Source organism: Rhinolophus hipposideros, assembly GCF_964194185.1.
Source record: "Rhinolophus hipposideros genome assembly, chromosome: 14".
NCBI classification, from domain to species: Eukaryota; Metazoa; Chordata; class Mammalia; order Chiroptera; family Rhinolophidae; genus Rhinolophus; species Rhinolophus hipposideros.
This window is the reverse complement of record NC_138060.1, coordinates 61870941-61886674: the sequence shown is the minus strand read 5'-3', so window position 1 is coordinate 61886674 and position 15734 is coordinate 61870941. Positions and strand designations below refer to the sequence as shown.

The 15734-nt window shown below is 41.8% G+C and overlaps 1 protein-coding gene across 7 annotated transcripts in view; it reads right to left on the bottom strand.

Moving 5' to 3' along the window:
- The window catches only part of RBM6 (RNA binding motif protein 6), a 90509-nt gene that overhangs the window by 15987 nt on the left and 58788 nt on the right, over positions 1 to 15734 (bottom strand). For 6 of the 7 annotated variants that reach the window (XM_081071642.1, XM_081071645.1, XM_081071640.1 and 3 more), the window contains one exon: positions 3543 to 3617. In XM_081071642.1, the coding sequence (XP_080927768.1) occupies positions 3543 to 3617 (75 nt within the window). Of the gene's footprint in view, positions 1 to 3542; positions 3618 to 4559; positions 4611 to 15734 lie in introns of those variants that run through there. The other variant, XM_081071646.1, reaches the window with a different exon arrangement.

Below are 15734 nucleotides of genomic sequence, written 5' to 3'. Positions count from 1 at the left end.
CATTCTCACCCCTATCTCCATGGAATTGTGCGATACATGACCTTGTGTGTCTGGGACAGTTGTTTTTGAGGCTCACTGATGTGGTAGCATGTATCAGTACTTCATTTCCTTTTATTGCCAAATAGCATTCGATTGTATGGTTATACATCTTGCTTATCCATTCATCAGATGATGGACACCTGGGATGTCTCTACTTTTGGCTATTGTGAATAATGCTGCTATGACTGTTTTAAAAAGTCAGTACATTCCACATCAGGCCAAAGATCACAAACAGGGTTGGCACCTCAACCCTTCCCAAAAAAGCACAAAAATTAAAAAGTACCCCTGAGACCACTAAGCAAGTGGCCTGTCAGTTTATGGGATAATGTAACCAAGCCATTCTGTTCTTTCAAGCAACAGCCCTGGCAATAGCTGTGTAACTCTGACATCAGAAATCAACATTTGTTTTATGCCAGTTATCAGAAAATAGAGTCAAATTTTCTCTTTAATGCTAGTTCCCCCCCATCTCTGATGATAAAAGAAACACTACAGTGCATGATAGCTGATATGGAAAATATGAGAGGGGGAAAAATCACCCATAATCCCAAGACATACAGGTAATCAATATTAAAATGTTATATGGTATCAAAATTCTAATGGCCTTTTGGGGAGAAATGGAAAAGCTGACCCTAAAATTTATATGTAATTGCAAGGACTCACATTTCCCAATTTCAAAACTTACTAAACTTACTATAGTAAGCTATAGTAATAAAAAACAGGATAATACTGGCATAAGGACAAAAATATCGTTCAACAAAATAAAATTGAGAGTCTACAGAAATAAACCTTTAAATACAGGGTCAATTGTTTTCCAAGAAGGGTGCCAAGACCATTCAATGGGGGAAAGAACAGTTAATTCAACAAATGATACAGGGACAGATGAATATCAACATGCCAAAAGAATGAATTTGGACCCTTACCTCACATCATGAACAAAAATCAACTCAAAATAAATCAAAGTTCTAAATATAAAAGCCAAAACTATAAAATTCTTAGAAGAGGGGTGGCCGGTTAGCTCAGTTGGTTACAGTGTTCGTAACACCAGGGTTGTGGTTCGATCCCCACATGGGCTAGTGTGAGCTGCACCCTCCACAATTAGATTGAAACAACTACTTGACTTGGAGCTGATGGGTCCTGGAAAAACACACTTAAAAAAATAAATAAAAGTTAAAAAAAATTATTAGAAGAAAACATAGGGGTAAATCTTTATGACCTTGGATTTGGCAATGGTTTCATGACACCAAAGAACAAGCAACAAAGGAAAATCATAAAAGAAACGAACAGCATCAAAATTAAAATTTCTCTGCATCAAAGAATACGATCAAGAAAGTAAAAGACAACCCCCAGAATGGGAAAGAATATTGCAAATCACATATCTGATAAAGGATCAACATCCAGAATATATAAAGAACTTATAATGACAAAAAGACAACCTAATTAAAAATGGGCAAAGGAGGGCTGGCCTGGTGGCTCAGGCAGTTGGAGCTCGGGCTCCTAACTCCGAAAGCTGCCGGTTCGATTCCCACATGTCCCAGTGGGCTCTCAACCACAAGGTTGCTGGTTCAACTCCTCAAGTCCCGCAAGGGATAGTGGACTCCGCCTCCTGCAACTAAGATTGAACACGGCACCTTGAGCTGAGCTGCCTCCCAGATGGTTCAGTTGGTTGGAGTGCGTCCTCTCAACCACAAGGTTGCCAGTTCAACTCCTGCAAGGGATGGTGGGCAGCACCCCCTGCAACTAGCAACAGTAACTGGACCTGGAGCTGAGCTGCGCCCTCCACAACTAAGACTGAAAGGACAACAACTTGAAGCTGAACGGCGCCCTCCACAACTAAGATTGAAAGGACAACAACTTGACTTGAAAAAAAGTCCTGGAAGTACACACTGTTCCCCAATAAAGTCCTGTTCCCCTTCACCAATAAAAAAATCTTAAAAACAACAACAACAAAAAATGGGCAAAGGACTTGAATAAACATTTTTCCAAAGAAGATACATAAGAGGCAACAAGCACATAAAGATGTTCACCATCACTAGTGAGGGAAATGCAAATCAAAACCACAGTGACATATTACTTCATACCCACTAGGATGGCTATTATAAAAAAATGGAAAATAACAAATGCTGGCAAAGACGTGGAGAAATTGGAATCCTCTACATTGCTGGTGGGAATGTAAAATGATGCAGCTATTACTGTCTGTGGAAAACTGGTGAACAAAAGTATCGCATGATCCAACAATTTCACTCCTGGGTATATATACCCAAAAGAACTGAAAACAGGTGTTCAAATAAAAACTTGGACATGAATACCATACCAGTCTTATTCACAATAGCCCAGAAGTGGAAACAACCAAAGTGTCCATCAACTGATGAATGGATAAACAACATGTGGTATAGTTATACAGTATTATTCAGCCATAAAAACGAAGTACTAATACGTGATACATGGATGATCCTTGAAAACATGCTAAGTGAAAGAAAGCAGACACAAAATTCACATACTGTAATGATTCCACCACTTACATGAAATGTCCAGAATAGGCAAATCCAGAGATAGAAAGGTTAGTGGTTTCCAGGAATTAAAGGCAAGGGGAATGGGAAGTGACTGCTTAATAAATGCGAGGTTTCCTTCTGGGGAGATACAAAAGTTGTAGACTAGACAGTGTTGATGGTTGTGCAACACTGTGAGTGTACTTAATGCACTGAAGTACATGCTTTTAAAAGGTTCAAACAGCACATTTGATGTTATGTGTATTTTACTACAATTTTAAAAACGTTTTCCTAAATTAACACGTGTTCTTAAGGGAACAGCATACCCACGAAATACGAGTGCTTTGGTTAATGACAACCACAGCTATACGAATTATATTTCACTGAGATTAATAAAATGTCAAGCTAGTTTTTACTGACTTTTAGGAAGTTCTATAATAAAATAATGGCTCAGAAACTTTATACATGTTTCATAATCATTTTTGAAACTAAGTAGTAGCAATAAAAAATGACAAATCATATTTTCATGGTCAACTGCCATCAAACCAGACTTCTAATGAGTATAGCCTAAAATCTCTTAATATGCCATTCCACAAGAATATGGAGTTTAACAGAGGTAAAATGCCACGGTACCTGAAGTTCTGCATCCTTGGAAACCTCCAAATATCCAAAAAATGTACACATCCCACAGAACCAGCTTCTCTAAATCCACCTTTCCAAACACTAATTCCCCTGTAGTCACCCCTAGGAAAGGTAACCGGGAAGAGGTTATAAATCAAGAGACTGTTATTCTTTCAGTTCATAATCAACAGAAAGCATGGAGCCTCTGTGGCCATAGGCAGAAGCTGAGAAGCAGGAAATATGGATGACCTTGCCCTGACCTTTAGTTCATCTGAAGTTAATCATGGAAGAAGAGCTTTGCTCTTGGCAATGCACACTCAGGTAGCATCCTGGGAAACATGAAGGAGCTGTGATGCCAGATCCTTACTTGTAAGGAAAGAAATTCTTGGCACTTACCCGTTTGCAATACCAAAAATCCAGGTTTGGTACATACTCGAGGGTGACTTCTTTGTCATGGATCATTAGAGTTCCCTGCGAAGACAAAGACAGAAGCCATCAACATCAACCCTCAGAGACACAGAGAGACAGGAAGGCACAGAGAGCCTTTCCAGTCCCTAAGCTGAAACATTTTACAAAGAGTGAGCTAATTCATCAACAAAAGGAAAGAGCTGTTTTAAGCCCCAGACTTGGGGCAGGATGGGAGAGCAAGCTTAAGCTTAGAAAAAGGGAGTGGGAGATGACCCAGTCTTTGGCCGTGGCTCCGGTGTGTTGGGACGCTGTCCTTGGGCAGGTTAGGCCCAGTCTACTCCTCCACAGGTCAGGCAGAGCCCTCAGAGGAGCCCCAGCAAGTTCCCCACCTGGCTTGGGAGCTCGCACACTATCCGGAAGCCAACTCTTCCTTCTGCAGCACAGAGGCACAGGAGCCCCTCAATTATCTTCTTTTCCACAGCTAACTGAAATCTCCTTGGAGAGGGAGGAAGGGCTCTTAACTTTGGTGCCTGAAAACTTTCTTTGCAACACTGGCTGCATGGCAAAAGCACCAGGAGAAAGAGGTGCAACACTGAAGACGGGAAGAAAGGAGGAAGGTGAAAGCTTCATGGCAGGTCACATCCTTATATGAGGAAACTGCACGGCTGGTGGTAGCAGCAGTGGTGGTGGTGGTGGTGGTGGCAGCAGCACTCCGGCTTGGAGCCTACAGAGTGAGCCAGCCATGTGATCTGAGAATCAACGACTGGCAAATAAGCACTTTGAGAAAGTCTGGCACAGGAACAGGCAGGGAAAGGGGTTCAACAAGCCTTCAGTTATAGAACTCCTCTGCCTCTGCATTTTGGACAAGTCACAAATTCCAGTTCACATCAAGAAAAAGTCAGTTTTGTTTAATAAACACTAACCAGCAGACACGTGTTAAAGCAGAGGAAAAATATCTCTGCCTACTGACAAGGGACCCTCACCCACACTTGTAAGTGAACTAACCGAGGATGCGACTCTGGAACTAGCCCCTGCGCTGTTCCTTCTCCGCCCTCTAGGGTCCTCTGTGTCTCCTCAGACAGGGCTCTGAGTTATACAAGGCATTTCTTTGCAATTGGACCTCAGTTTCTTGCTTGAATCCATACATCTGTCAAATAATGCTTTACCTCTCTGCTTTTCACACCAAAAGAGTCAAGAGAAATACACAGAATAAAATTATTGTCTTGTCAAAACCAAAGGAAAACTGACTGCCAACCTAGCTTCTAGAATCTGGTTTCTGAGAAATTGTTTCCTGGCTCATTCTCAAGGCTAGAGGACAATGATAATAAAAATTTGCTAACATTTATTAAGTGCTTATTCAGAGCCAAAAACTGCTAAGTTTGTCATCGTATTTCATCCCCTAAATGATTATAATGTCCACTTTACAGATGAGGAAATATGTCAGAGAAGCAAGGTTACCCAACTGGTTAAAGGCAGAGGCAGGTTCACATCTGGGACAACAGAGTAGGACCTCCTGCCGCATTCACCAACTGCTATTCAGTATTAGGGAGAGGAGCCAATCGAGAGAGAGAAAAGCGCTGCAGGCAGGCAGGGTCAGGGGAATAGCACTCTGCCGAGCTCTACCCACCAGATGGTATGCTTCCACCAGAGACAGTATATTACATCATTTAAAAACATAGGACTCTGGGGAATGTTCCCTAAATTTGAATCCTGCCTCTACTTCATGACCTTCAGCAAGGTCCTTAACTTCTTTGCACTTCAGCTTCCTCATCTGTAAAGTAGGAATGACAGTACCTACTTCATAAGGTGGTTATGACAATTAAGTAAATTAACACATGTAAGAGCTTAGCATGGAATATACTGAAGGCTCAATAAATATATTTCGAGCCTTAAGTGCCAGACGAGGACCAGCACCAGCAAGTGAGATGAGACAGGGTAGAGTCACTCATTTTATCCCACTTGTTTGTCATGTAGTAATATTTCACAACTCATTTCAACCTCCCGAAAGACCACGCTTTCAAAGGGTATGGTCACTGCACTCAGAACCTGCAGCTTTACGATAGCCCTTAGTGTTAGCTGTCAATCGCTAGGCCGCATCTTAGCAGCCAGGCTAAATCGTGACCTTTTATTCTCCTACCACATCCAGTACCTGGTACCGAAAAGGAACTTGGTAAGTGCTTGTGAACCAAAGACTGAATGGATCCAACTATCCCCGGAAGACTGACTCTGGAGCAGGTACTGCTGTCATGGAGTACAGCGTATGTGGTGTGATCAAAAAAGACGGGGAATGCTGCTGCCAATTGCCATCCCATGGAAAGGCAGGGATCTTCAGTACAGGAAGCGCGCGTTGAACCTTAGTAACAGCATGTGACAAGTTTCAACTTGTTTGGTGCAGCCAGTGGGTGTGAGCTACAGTTGAGAGAAGGTGTGTTTTAAAGTAAATCATAGATCATGAACAACGCCTTAACGTGAAATGAGCAAATGGTTTCATCCTCCATCTTGACAATGCTCCGTGTCACACATCGCTTCTGGTTTATGGCAATTTCTGTCAAATGAAAACATTATGGTGTGTCCTCATCCACCTTATTCACTGCATCTGGCACCGTGTGACTTCTGGCTCTTCCCCAAAGTCAAAATGACCATGAAAAGTAAATGTTTTGAATCAATTCAGGACATCGAGGCAGCCACGACAGTGCAACTAAAGACACTCACAAAAGAGGACTTCCAGAACTGCTTCAGAAAGTGGTAAGAACGATGGGATAAGTGTGTTTGAAGTGAGGGGGAGTATTTTGAGGCGGATTAATGGCAACGTGTCTTTTACTGTAATAAATTTTTTAAAATTTAAAACTTTACTGTAATTTTTGGTCACAACTCATACACCCAGCCCTTAATAATGTGTGGGTTGACATTTGAACAGTGAACAGTGCCACCAGAAAAAGGCACTAGTGTGTCACAGTCAACTGCAAATTCTGATTTCACCACTTGGAGGCATTAGTAGACTCAGGTATTTCTAAGGCAAGGAGCACTTTATACTTCTCAAGCAACAAATACGCAGTTCCAGGAGCTATGGGTGACTTTCTGTTGAGGTAGGGAAATCTGCCAGAAGTACTCACTGGTATGTCAACTTTGAGAAGATTACCTTTACTTCATGTTTTACAAAGATAATGATTTCTTATTCCTCAGAGTCCCTTACAACTAAGTGCTTTCTTTTCGACCTGCACACGTCTAGATGTAAGGCTGCAGAGACCACTGCTAAAGAACATGAAATGGTTTTAACATCACTGTTGTTTTAATAAGAATAAACAGACACAGGAACAACTTGAATGAGAACAACCTGGTTCATCTATGACTTCATGCCCCGGCACACCACGCATGAGTGTGACATACAGTACACCCTCCCTATACCCCCGCAATGTCCCTTCTTCACATTTCACAGAGCAAAGATATGCCAGTATCTCCTAGGGAAGTGACCTGTGGGGAGCTGGATTAATACACGGGTAAGATTTCATCACTTTTTGGTTGGCCGCTTTTAACTATCATCTACCATCTTCACACATTACAATTTTAATTCATCATTTGAATTATTGGGTCATTTATTAAGCTACTAAAGCAAACGTACCGTGAAGACCACAAGTTTGATTAACCAGGTCTGGCTCCTAGAGAGGCACCATGTATTTCAAAGAAAACCCAAAGATACCTCCTTTCTCAGTAGTGTTGGATTAAGTTTAAATCAGACGAAAACCTGCTAAAATCCTCCCAAGCCCGCAGCCCTCACATGACAGTCACATACAGGTGTTCCTAAGTACACCTCAAGGGGTCTTAATGGGAACCTGCAAAAAGTGAGAGATAATTGCCTTCCTGAACAGCAAAGCAAGTCCTTCCTCTCCCCCGAGACAGTAGAGGCGCATACTCCAGGTCTGAGGGCTGCTGAATTCAACTCGCACATTTCCATTTCCCCCTTTCAGCAGCTACTCTTGGAGACTTCTAACTCCATTTCATGATGTCAACCTGTGAGAAGGACTTGGGTCAGAAAATTGAGACTCCACTATGCTCCACTGGCTGATCACTAAGCCCCAGGACTCGTAGGCTGCTGGGGAGGCACCGAGGAAATGGACCGCATGTTTCTGGCCAGGAGCTTTGCATCTCTGTTGAAGAGCGCCAACACAAGCACAGTCACAGGTAAACTTTGTACTGAGAATACAGCTGCTGTGTGACGTAACAGATCATCTCATTAAAGCATGAAGAGAGAGAGGCAGGATCAAAAGGTAGGAAAAGTATGTGAGGCTCGTGCACTCAACTCACACCAAAAAACCAGCAATCCCTCTTCACAGATTTGTGCTTCTTCCAAATACAGCATGGGAGAATGAGGCTACTGGTGGCTGCGAACTACTACTGCTTATCAGAGGTAGTATTCTTTATCCACAAAGCAATTACAGCTTACAAATGCATTCTTCTCGAATGTCATCTCACTCAACCCTCACAAGTAAGGCATCTACAAAACCTGTTTCCACATGGGAAAGTGTGGCTGAGATACACGGAGCAGCCTGGCAAAGATCACGGAGCTAGTCAGCAACATACAGGGGACTAAAAAGTCAGGTTTTCTTTCCACCATACTGCCTTTTCTATTTGGTTTTGTTTTTAAACTTCCAAGAAGTCAGCCAATTCAAAATACTTGCCACAACAAAGAGGTGGCTTCTGATAAAAAGATGCACAAGGTCAAGTCTAAAGAAATTCACGAAGCAATGGACCCATGGGGAATTTTTAGAGACCACCATAAAGGCGCTGCTTCTTGCCAGTGTTGCCAGTCTCCCAAACCGTCCTGCTCAAGGTGGTCTTTACGGTGGTCTCTCTAAAAAGAGCACCTACCATTACGTTAGGTGCTATGTCAAAGACAAAGAGGGCTGCTAGTAAGTAGCTACTACCAGGAGTTTAAACAATATGACAATCAAACGGATCACAGAAAAAAATAAAGCGAGAGGAACAAAACAACAGGTTTGAAACAGATGTGCATCATTCCTCGTAGTATTAGGGTCGTTTTTACAGAAATCTTTTGCAAAGCAACCAGGCTCACTCTTTCTGGTACAAGGATATGTTATAGCTCAAATGTTTTGTAAAACTCAATATTCCCAAAGGCCAAATACAAAATGCAACAGAAAGAGGAAAGGAGGAGAGAGAGGAATGGAGGGAGTACAGGCCAAAAATCCTGAGGGGAGCACACAGAATGCTCTGTGACAACTCCGTAGCTCTGTTCATTGACCTCCATACCCTCCGAGCAGCACGAGATAAGGCCCTGATGGACCTCCACTGGAAACAGAATCCTACTTCAGGGTCCAATTTAAGGTTGATGGGCAAGAAGACACTGCCTTCCTGACTACTACTTATCTTGAGATATGTTTCCTTGTTCAGATGAAAGCACAAAAGTACAACAAAAACATTTTCTAAAATCCTCCTTAATAACATTTTTCACTACCTGAGCAGTTTATCCGTCATTTCCTAAGAGGACACAATCAACCTCTTGTTAAAACCTGTTTGTGTTCTTTGAAGCAGTATGGCTGGCCTATTTCACTGAGCCACCCACCAGGCTCAGAGCTGGCCAAAGTCACGGTGTCAAGATGAACTCTGCTCCAGGAATACAATACACTGTAGACCAGGCCCTGACATACAGTGACTTGATTATTTTAAAGGCATCTGATGCTGAGAACATATTCCACCCACTCCACCACCGCTCCCTGCCAGTCTTTGTGTATTTTAAAGTAAGATCCCAGTTCCTCCAGAAAATGCTTCTTGCCATTATAAAAGAATACCAGTGATCCGCAGTCCTGGAAGATCATTTCATTAACTTAGGTACAGGAAGACTTGGGAAGAACAGACTTGTCTACCCAAGGATCCATAAGACTCTCCCATTTTAAGAGTCACTTCAGTCAAAAAGAAAGAGGTAGAATATAAACACACACATAAATAATTGAGAAGCAAAGAAGTAAATAATCGAAACAGCCCAGTCTTTTCTCTCCTTTGAGAAGATGAGTCTCTACCAGAGGGAATGACAGGGCATTCAGCAGATTCCTTCACCACAAACATCTTACTATAAAGAAACAACTGACAAGCTCCAGCTATTAGGACTTAGAATAACTGAACACCTGTGAACCACTAAAACGCAAATAAATAAATATATGTATATATAAAAAAAATATATATATATATATATATATTCTCCCCTCCCCCTTTACCTCCCCCCACCACTCCGGTTAAAGCCGTTGTTTCTCAGTCTAGTTGTGTAGGACACAGCTCCCTGGCCCACGCAGGTATTAGGAGCCTTGCGCTCCCCCCCGCTGAGGCAGTCGGTCGCCAGTCATCGGTCAGCCACTCACAGCAGCTCACCGCAGCTCTCGCTGGCTGCCAGCCACTCAGGCTGCTCACGGCAGCCCAGCTCCAGGGAGAGCTGTTGTTCACAATCTTAGCTGTAGAGTGTGCAGCTCACTGGCCCATGTGGAAATCGAACTGGTGACCTTGGCGTTAGGAGCACGGTGCTCCAACCACCTGAGCCACTGGCTGGCCAAAAACGCAAATATTTTTGAAACTTTCAGTTTATTATAACTTTATATGTTTCGGAGCAATGTTTCATCCAATGTGTAGAAGGACCTCAGTCTAGTTAAGATTTCCCTTGTTAATCAAATATTTATTTCCCAACAAAGATATGACCGAAATCTTAGTGGAAGTAGATTATGCTTGAACATATCTTATTGATAATCCTCAGAATTCCCTTCAGAGTTCAGGTTTCTATAACTTTCGTTTTATTTGGTTTTTCTCATTTCTCAGTTGGTTTCAATCACATCGTTAGGAAATCAAAGTACTTCTAAAGTAGAACAGATGCAGAAACAAGATACCGCTTGTTCTTTCCTAATGATTTTCTCAGTTAACCCAAAAATAATTGTTGGGGTATGCAGGGCAGAGGTTTTTATACCAGAGGAAAGAGGGGTTCCCTTCCATTGTAATTAGGACCATTTCCCCCACAGAGTTGAAAGGCAGCTCTATAACACTTTCATATTCTGAGATGACTCTTGTTCTAGCTTCGCTGGCTCTTTTCTTCTGCAAAAAGTGGCTTCTAAATTCCACACATTCGCATGCTCTTGAAATCGAATCACTGTAGTGGAAAGAAGTTTCTAACATCCATGTGGAAAATACAAAGCTTCTTATTTTGCTGTTTACTGAATAACAGAAGCAAACCACTTGTCTCTCATTTCTTTTTGTTACAGAGCTGATGGCGGGAGATGGCAGAAACAACCAAGAGAGCAGATGAGGCCCATGAGTCCTGAGTTCTCACACACTGCATCGGCCACACTGCTGAGCTCCCCGCAACGGCTGCACACTGCTCCCCAGGCATCCCCCAAAGAACCAGCAGCTATTCTTCGGGCCTCACCATTGGAAAGAGATTATTTCTACTGGCTCTTTCTCTACTACCTCCCACCCAAACCTTAGCCCTCTTAAGGCTGTCTCTGTTAGGCTCCCTGGCTTCAATGGCCTTCCATGTCCAGACATTTCAGAGAACCTGGCTGACATACTTTCTATAGAAACAGCGCCCTGAAAAGATAAATAAAATAGAGAGCTGTTAGACTTCTGAATATAAACTGGTTCAACCACCATTCTTTTCTTCTTAGGCAAAAAACTATACACCCAATGCCCCTCTGTATTTCATTAGAGAGAAAATAAATAAACAAACTCATTTTAACCTCTTATTTTCAGTGTTCTGTCACTCACAACCAAATCTAATCCTAATTGATATAGATGCTTTTGATAGGCAGAGGTAGGTACTGTGCTCAAAACAGACCATGAAATAAAGAGAAAGTTGTAGAATAAACTAGTTAAGAACAAAAGTTATAAAACATGACAATGACAAACCTCATTTTTTTGGGTTCCAGTCCTGTAATCTCTAACAGTTACCTCAAGGTCCTGCTGTCACCTCACACTCAACACATCCAAAACAATCATCTTCATCTTTTCCTCCCGGATGCTGTCCCTTTCCACCTGCTTTATTTCTGTTCAAGGTATTACCATTCTTCTAACCTCTGAGTGACCTTTGAATCTGTCCCCTTTTTGGCCTCTCTGTTCAACATCCAGTGTTACCAAACCCTAGAGTCTTCAAACTCTCCCCACCCTGACTTTTCCCTTTCACATCTGCTCCCGGCCCTTAGTGGAAGTCATTACCCCCTCACATCTCAACGGCTGCTCCAGATCCTAAGGGACCTTTTCCTCTGTCGTTTCTCCCCTCTAGTCAAAGCTATATGCTACCAAAGAAGAGTTTCCCTACAGAGTCATTTTAATTTTGTCACATTCTTGCGCCCCCCGCCCCCCGCCATGTCTTCAAATCAAAGACTAAACGCAAGGCCCTTGACAACCTACCTTGCACTTTCCAAGTTATTGTTCTCACTACTTCCGGAGTATGAGGACAAGAATCAGACAAGACTTTGGAAGTTAGAACAAGATGTGTCTATCTCTGTCAGAACAGAAATAGCGTAGTACTATTTGCTATCACAGGTTACAGGGTAGAAACGTATTAGAAGAACCAGAATCTGGCAAGTCGAGAGGTGGCTCAGGCTGGGGGGACTAGAGCCTTCTACATTACGCGAAAACACAAAAGATTCCTAAGGGCGTATGAAGAAGGAATATGGTGTCAGAAACCACTTTATTCAACATTTATTAATCTAGTTAACAGCTGCTTTACTACATCATATGTTGCCAGGTACAGTTCTAAACCATTTGGGTAGTGAAGGGGAAAAAAGTGAAAAGAATAAAAGAAACAGTCCCTGTTCTTACGGACTTTTCAATCTAGAGATGTCTAATGGTATCTGGTGACACTGCTTTATTCTGTGTTTCCCCGAAAATAAGACCTAGCCAGACAATCAGCTCTAATGCGTCTTTTGGAGCAAACATTAATATAAGACCCGGTCTTATTTTACTATAATATAATATATAGTAGAGTATACTATAATATAAAATATAATATAAGACCGGGTCTTATATTAATGTTTGCTCCAAAAGACGCATTAGAGCTGATTGTCTGGCTAGGTCTTATTTTCAGGGAAACACAGTTGTATGTAGATCTTTGCTAGTGATTTCTCAAGTACTCTGTCTGGTTTAGCTCTTTACTCCTTTATCCTGTATTTCTCAGGGCCTCAGTACTATCTTGAAACTACTTAAGCAAATGTCTGACAACAGAGCCCCCTTCATCCCACGCACTAAGAAGAGCCACAAGAAACATTTTCCTAGGCAAGGCGCCCAAACTAATGTTCTCTGACCTTAAAGAGGTCCAGCTGAGCTTGGAAACCTGATAGGAACAAACGCGAACATGTTTCTGAGCTGGCACTCCTCCAGGGCATAGGGAACCGAACATATCCTGCATTGCTCTGGATTCACAATACTCAGGAATCAGGTCAAAGAAAGGAAAAGCAAAGCAGAGAAAAGAAAAGAGAAAGACCTTTGCCCTATACCTTTAAACCACAATACTCAAGGAACTAGACAACGTGAGCATATCACATGCACAGGCAGAAACAATAAATGTGCCATTTAATGGTTGACTCTGAGCACCTGCAAGTCATGGAAAGAAGAAAATTAACTGTTCAAGTGTCAACTGCAAATCCTGACATACTCAAAACCCCAAAAACAAAGACTGAACCATGTCCAGGGCAGCAAGTGCCCTGAGGCATCTCATTAAATAAACCCCCATAGCCTAAGGGAGATTTCAAAATGGCAACGTGAATGCCCAAAGCATCCAAAACAGAGGAAATCCCCCCTGGAACTGTGAAAATTCCAATATGGGCCTAATGGGCTATCCATTTGGAGAAAGCTCTTGAAAAAAACAGATTCACTTCTAGATGTATACCCAAGACAACTGAAAACACACATCCACACAAAAACTTGTACATGAATGTTTATAGTAGCATTATTTATATTAGCCAAAAGTGGAAACAACCCAAATGTCCGTTAACTAAAGAAAATGTGTTACATCCATACAATGGAATATTCAACCGTAAAAAGGACGAAGTACTGATTCACAGTACAACCTGCATGAACCTTGAAAACATTGTGCTAAGTAAAAGAAACCAGCCAAGAAAAAAGTGTGTGATCCCATTTATGTGAAACATCTTAAACAGGCGAATCCATACAGACAGAAAGTAGATTAGTGGACGTTTAGGACATGGGGTCACATGGGGTCGGGGAGAGTGGAGAAGGTAGAGCACGGGGGAGTGACTGCTAATGGGTACAGTGTTTCTCTTTGGAAAAGTTTGTGGAAATGTTCAGGAATTGGTGATGATGGTTGCACAACCTTGAGAATATACTAAAAAACACTAAGTTGTATATTTTGAAAGGGTGTATTTTATGGTATTATGTGGATATCTCAATTAATACAAAGAAACAAAACAAAACAAAACAAAAGCTTTCAGGGCTGGAAGACTATTACCAAAACAAAGAAATTCACTTACTTCATTCTTCCCACCCTGCCATACCCTGCCCGGCCCACTTAAACCTGCCCCTGCCCATAGAGTATGGCACCCTGCCTCTAGCATTTTCTCCTCTAACCATGCACACCACTGCCACAGTCCGTCCTCCTTATCACGCCCCAATTCTTTCCCAAAGCTCTGGTTCCCAATGACTACATTTAAATGAAAATTAGAAGACTCTAACTAGAAGGGAACAACCACTTTTCCCAACAAAAAGATGGGCAAAAAGCAATTTGACTTTACTAACAAATGTCACCCTAATAAATTAAAAAAAGAAAAAAAAAAGCAATTTGACTGATCTTGAAAGAATAAACATCTAGGGTTATGAATAAAAATCAGTCAAATGTCTATTTATACTTAATTTATTAATTTAGCTAGTCTTGAACATTTACATTTTAAAACAATGTCGTCTTAATTACAGCTGTACCCCCAATACTTATACACTGACAGACATATAAACATACGGTAGTCCCCCTTATCTGCAAGGATACGTTCCAAGACCCCCAGTGGATGCCTGAAAATACAGACAGTATCGAACTCTATATAAACTATGTTTTTTTCCAATACACGCCTATGATAAAGCTTAATTTATAAATTAGGCACAGTAAGAAATCAACAGTAACAAACAATCAAACAGAACAATTGTAACAATACACAGTCGTTAAGTCATGTGAATGTGGCATTATTAAGTACAATAAAGATGACTTGGACACGAGCACCGAGACAGCACAGCAGTCGATCTGATAAGTGGGACGGCTACTAAGTGACTAACGGGCAGGGAGCACAGACAGTGTGGACAGCTGGACAAAAGGATGATCCACGTCCTGGGCGGGACAGGGCAGGACAGCATGAGATTTCATCACACTACTCAGAATGGCACACAGTTTAAAACTTATGAATTGCTTATTTCTGGAATTTTTCATTTAACATTTTCAGACCATGTGTTACTGAAACTGCAGAAAGTGAAACTGCAGATAAGAGAAACCACTGACGTAGTGGGATCAATAGCTAGTGAATGACTGTATCTAGGTAGCAATCAATGAAAGTTTAAACTACCAAGTGACAGACTGAAGACACAAAATCCAACAAGGCCACTCATGGGCATTACAGAAACGAGCATACCTACTCACTAAGAGAACTAACAACTTTGAAATAGCCCCAAATGGAAAAAAACTACATGTCCTTTAACAGTGGAACTAATGAATCAATTATAATACATAGATTCTGATACCGGAAGACTGTACAACAATGAAACGAACACATCTCAGTTATACACAAGATGAATTTAAAAGTACTAAGCATAAAAATCAGATAGGAGAATGCTAGCTGTGTGATTCCATACACAGAAGACTCGAAAGCAAGTCAAAGGACTCTACAGTATTTGAACTAGGTCAGTGATAACCTCTGGGAAGGGTGGAAAGGACGTCCACCGAGAGGCAGGAAGGGCTTTTGCATATGGAACAGCGTTCTGTTTATAAACCTGAGTGGTGGTTACACGGGTGCTATGGACTGAATGTTTGTGTTGCCCACTCCCAAATTCGTATGTTGAAGCCCCAATCCCCAATACGATGGTATCTGGAGGTGGCACCTTTGGGAGGTACTTAGGTCATGGGGGTGGAGATTTCACGAGTGGGATTAGTGCCCTAACAGACAAGAGAGATGATATTTCTCTCTATCATGTGTG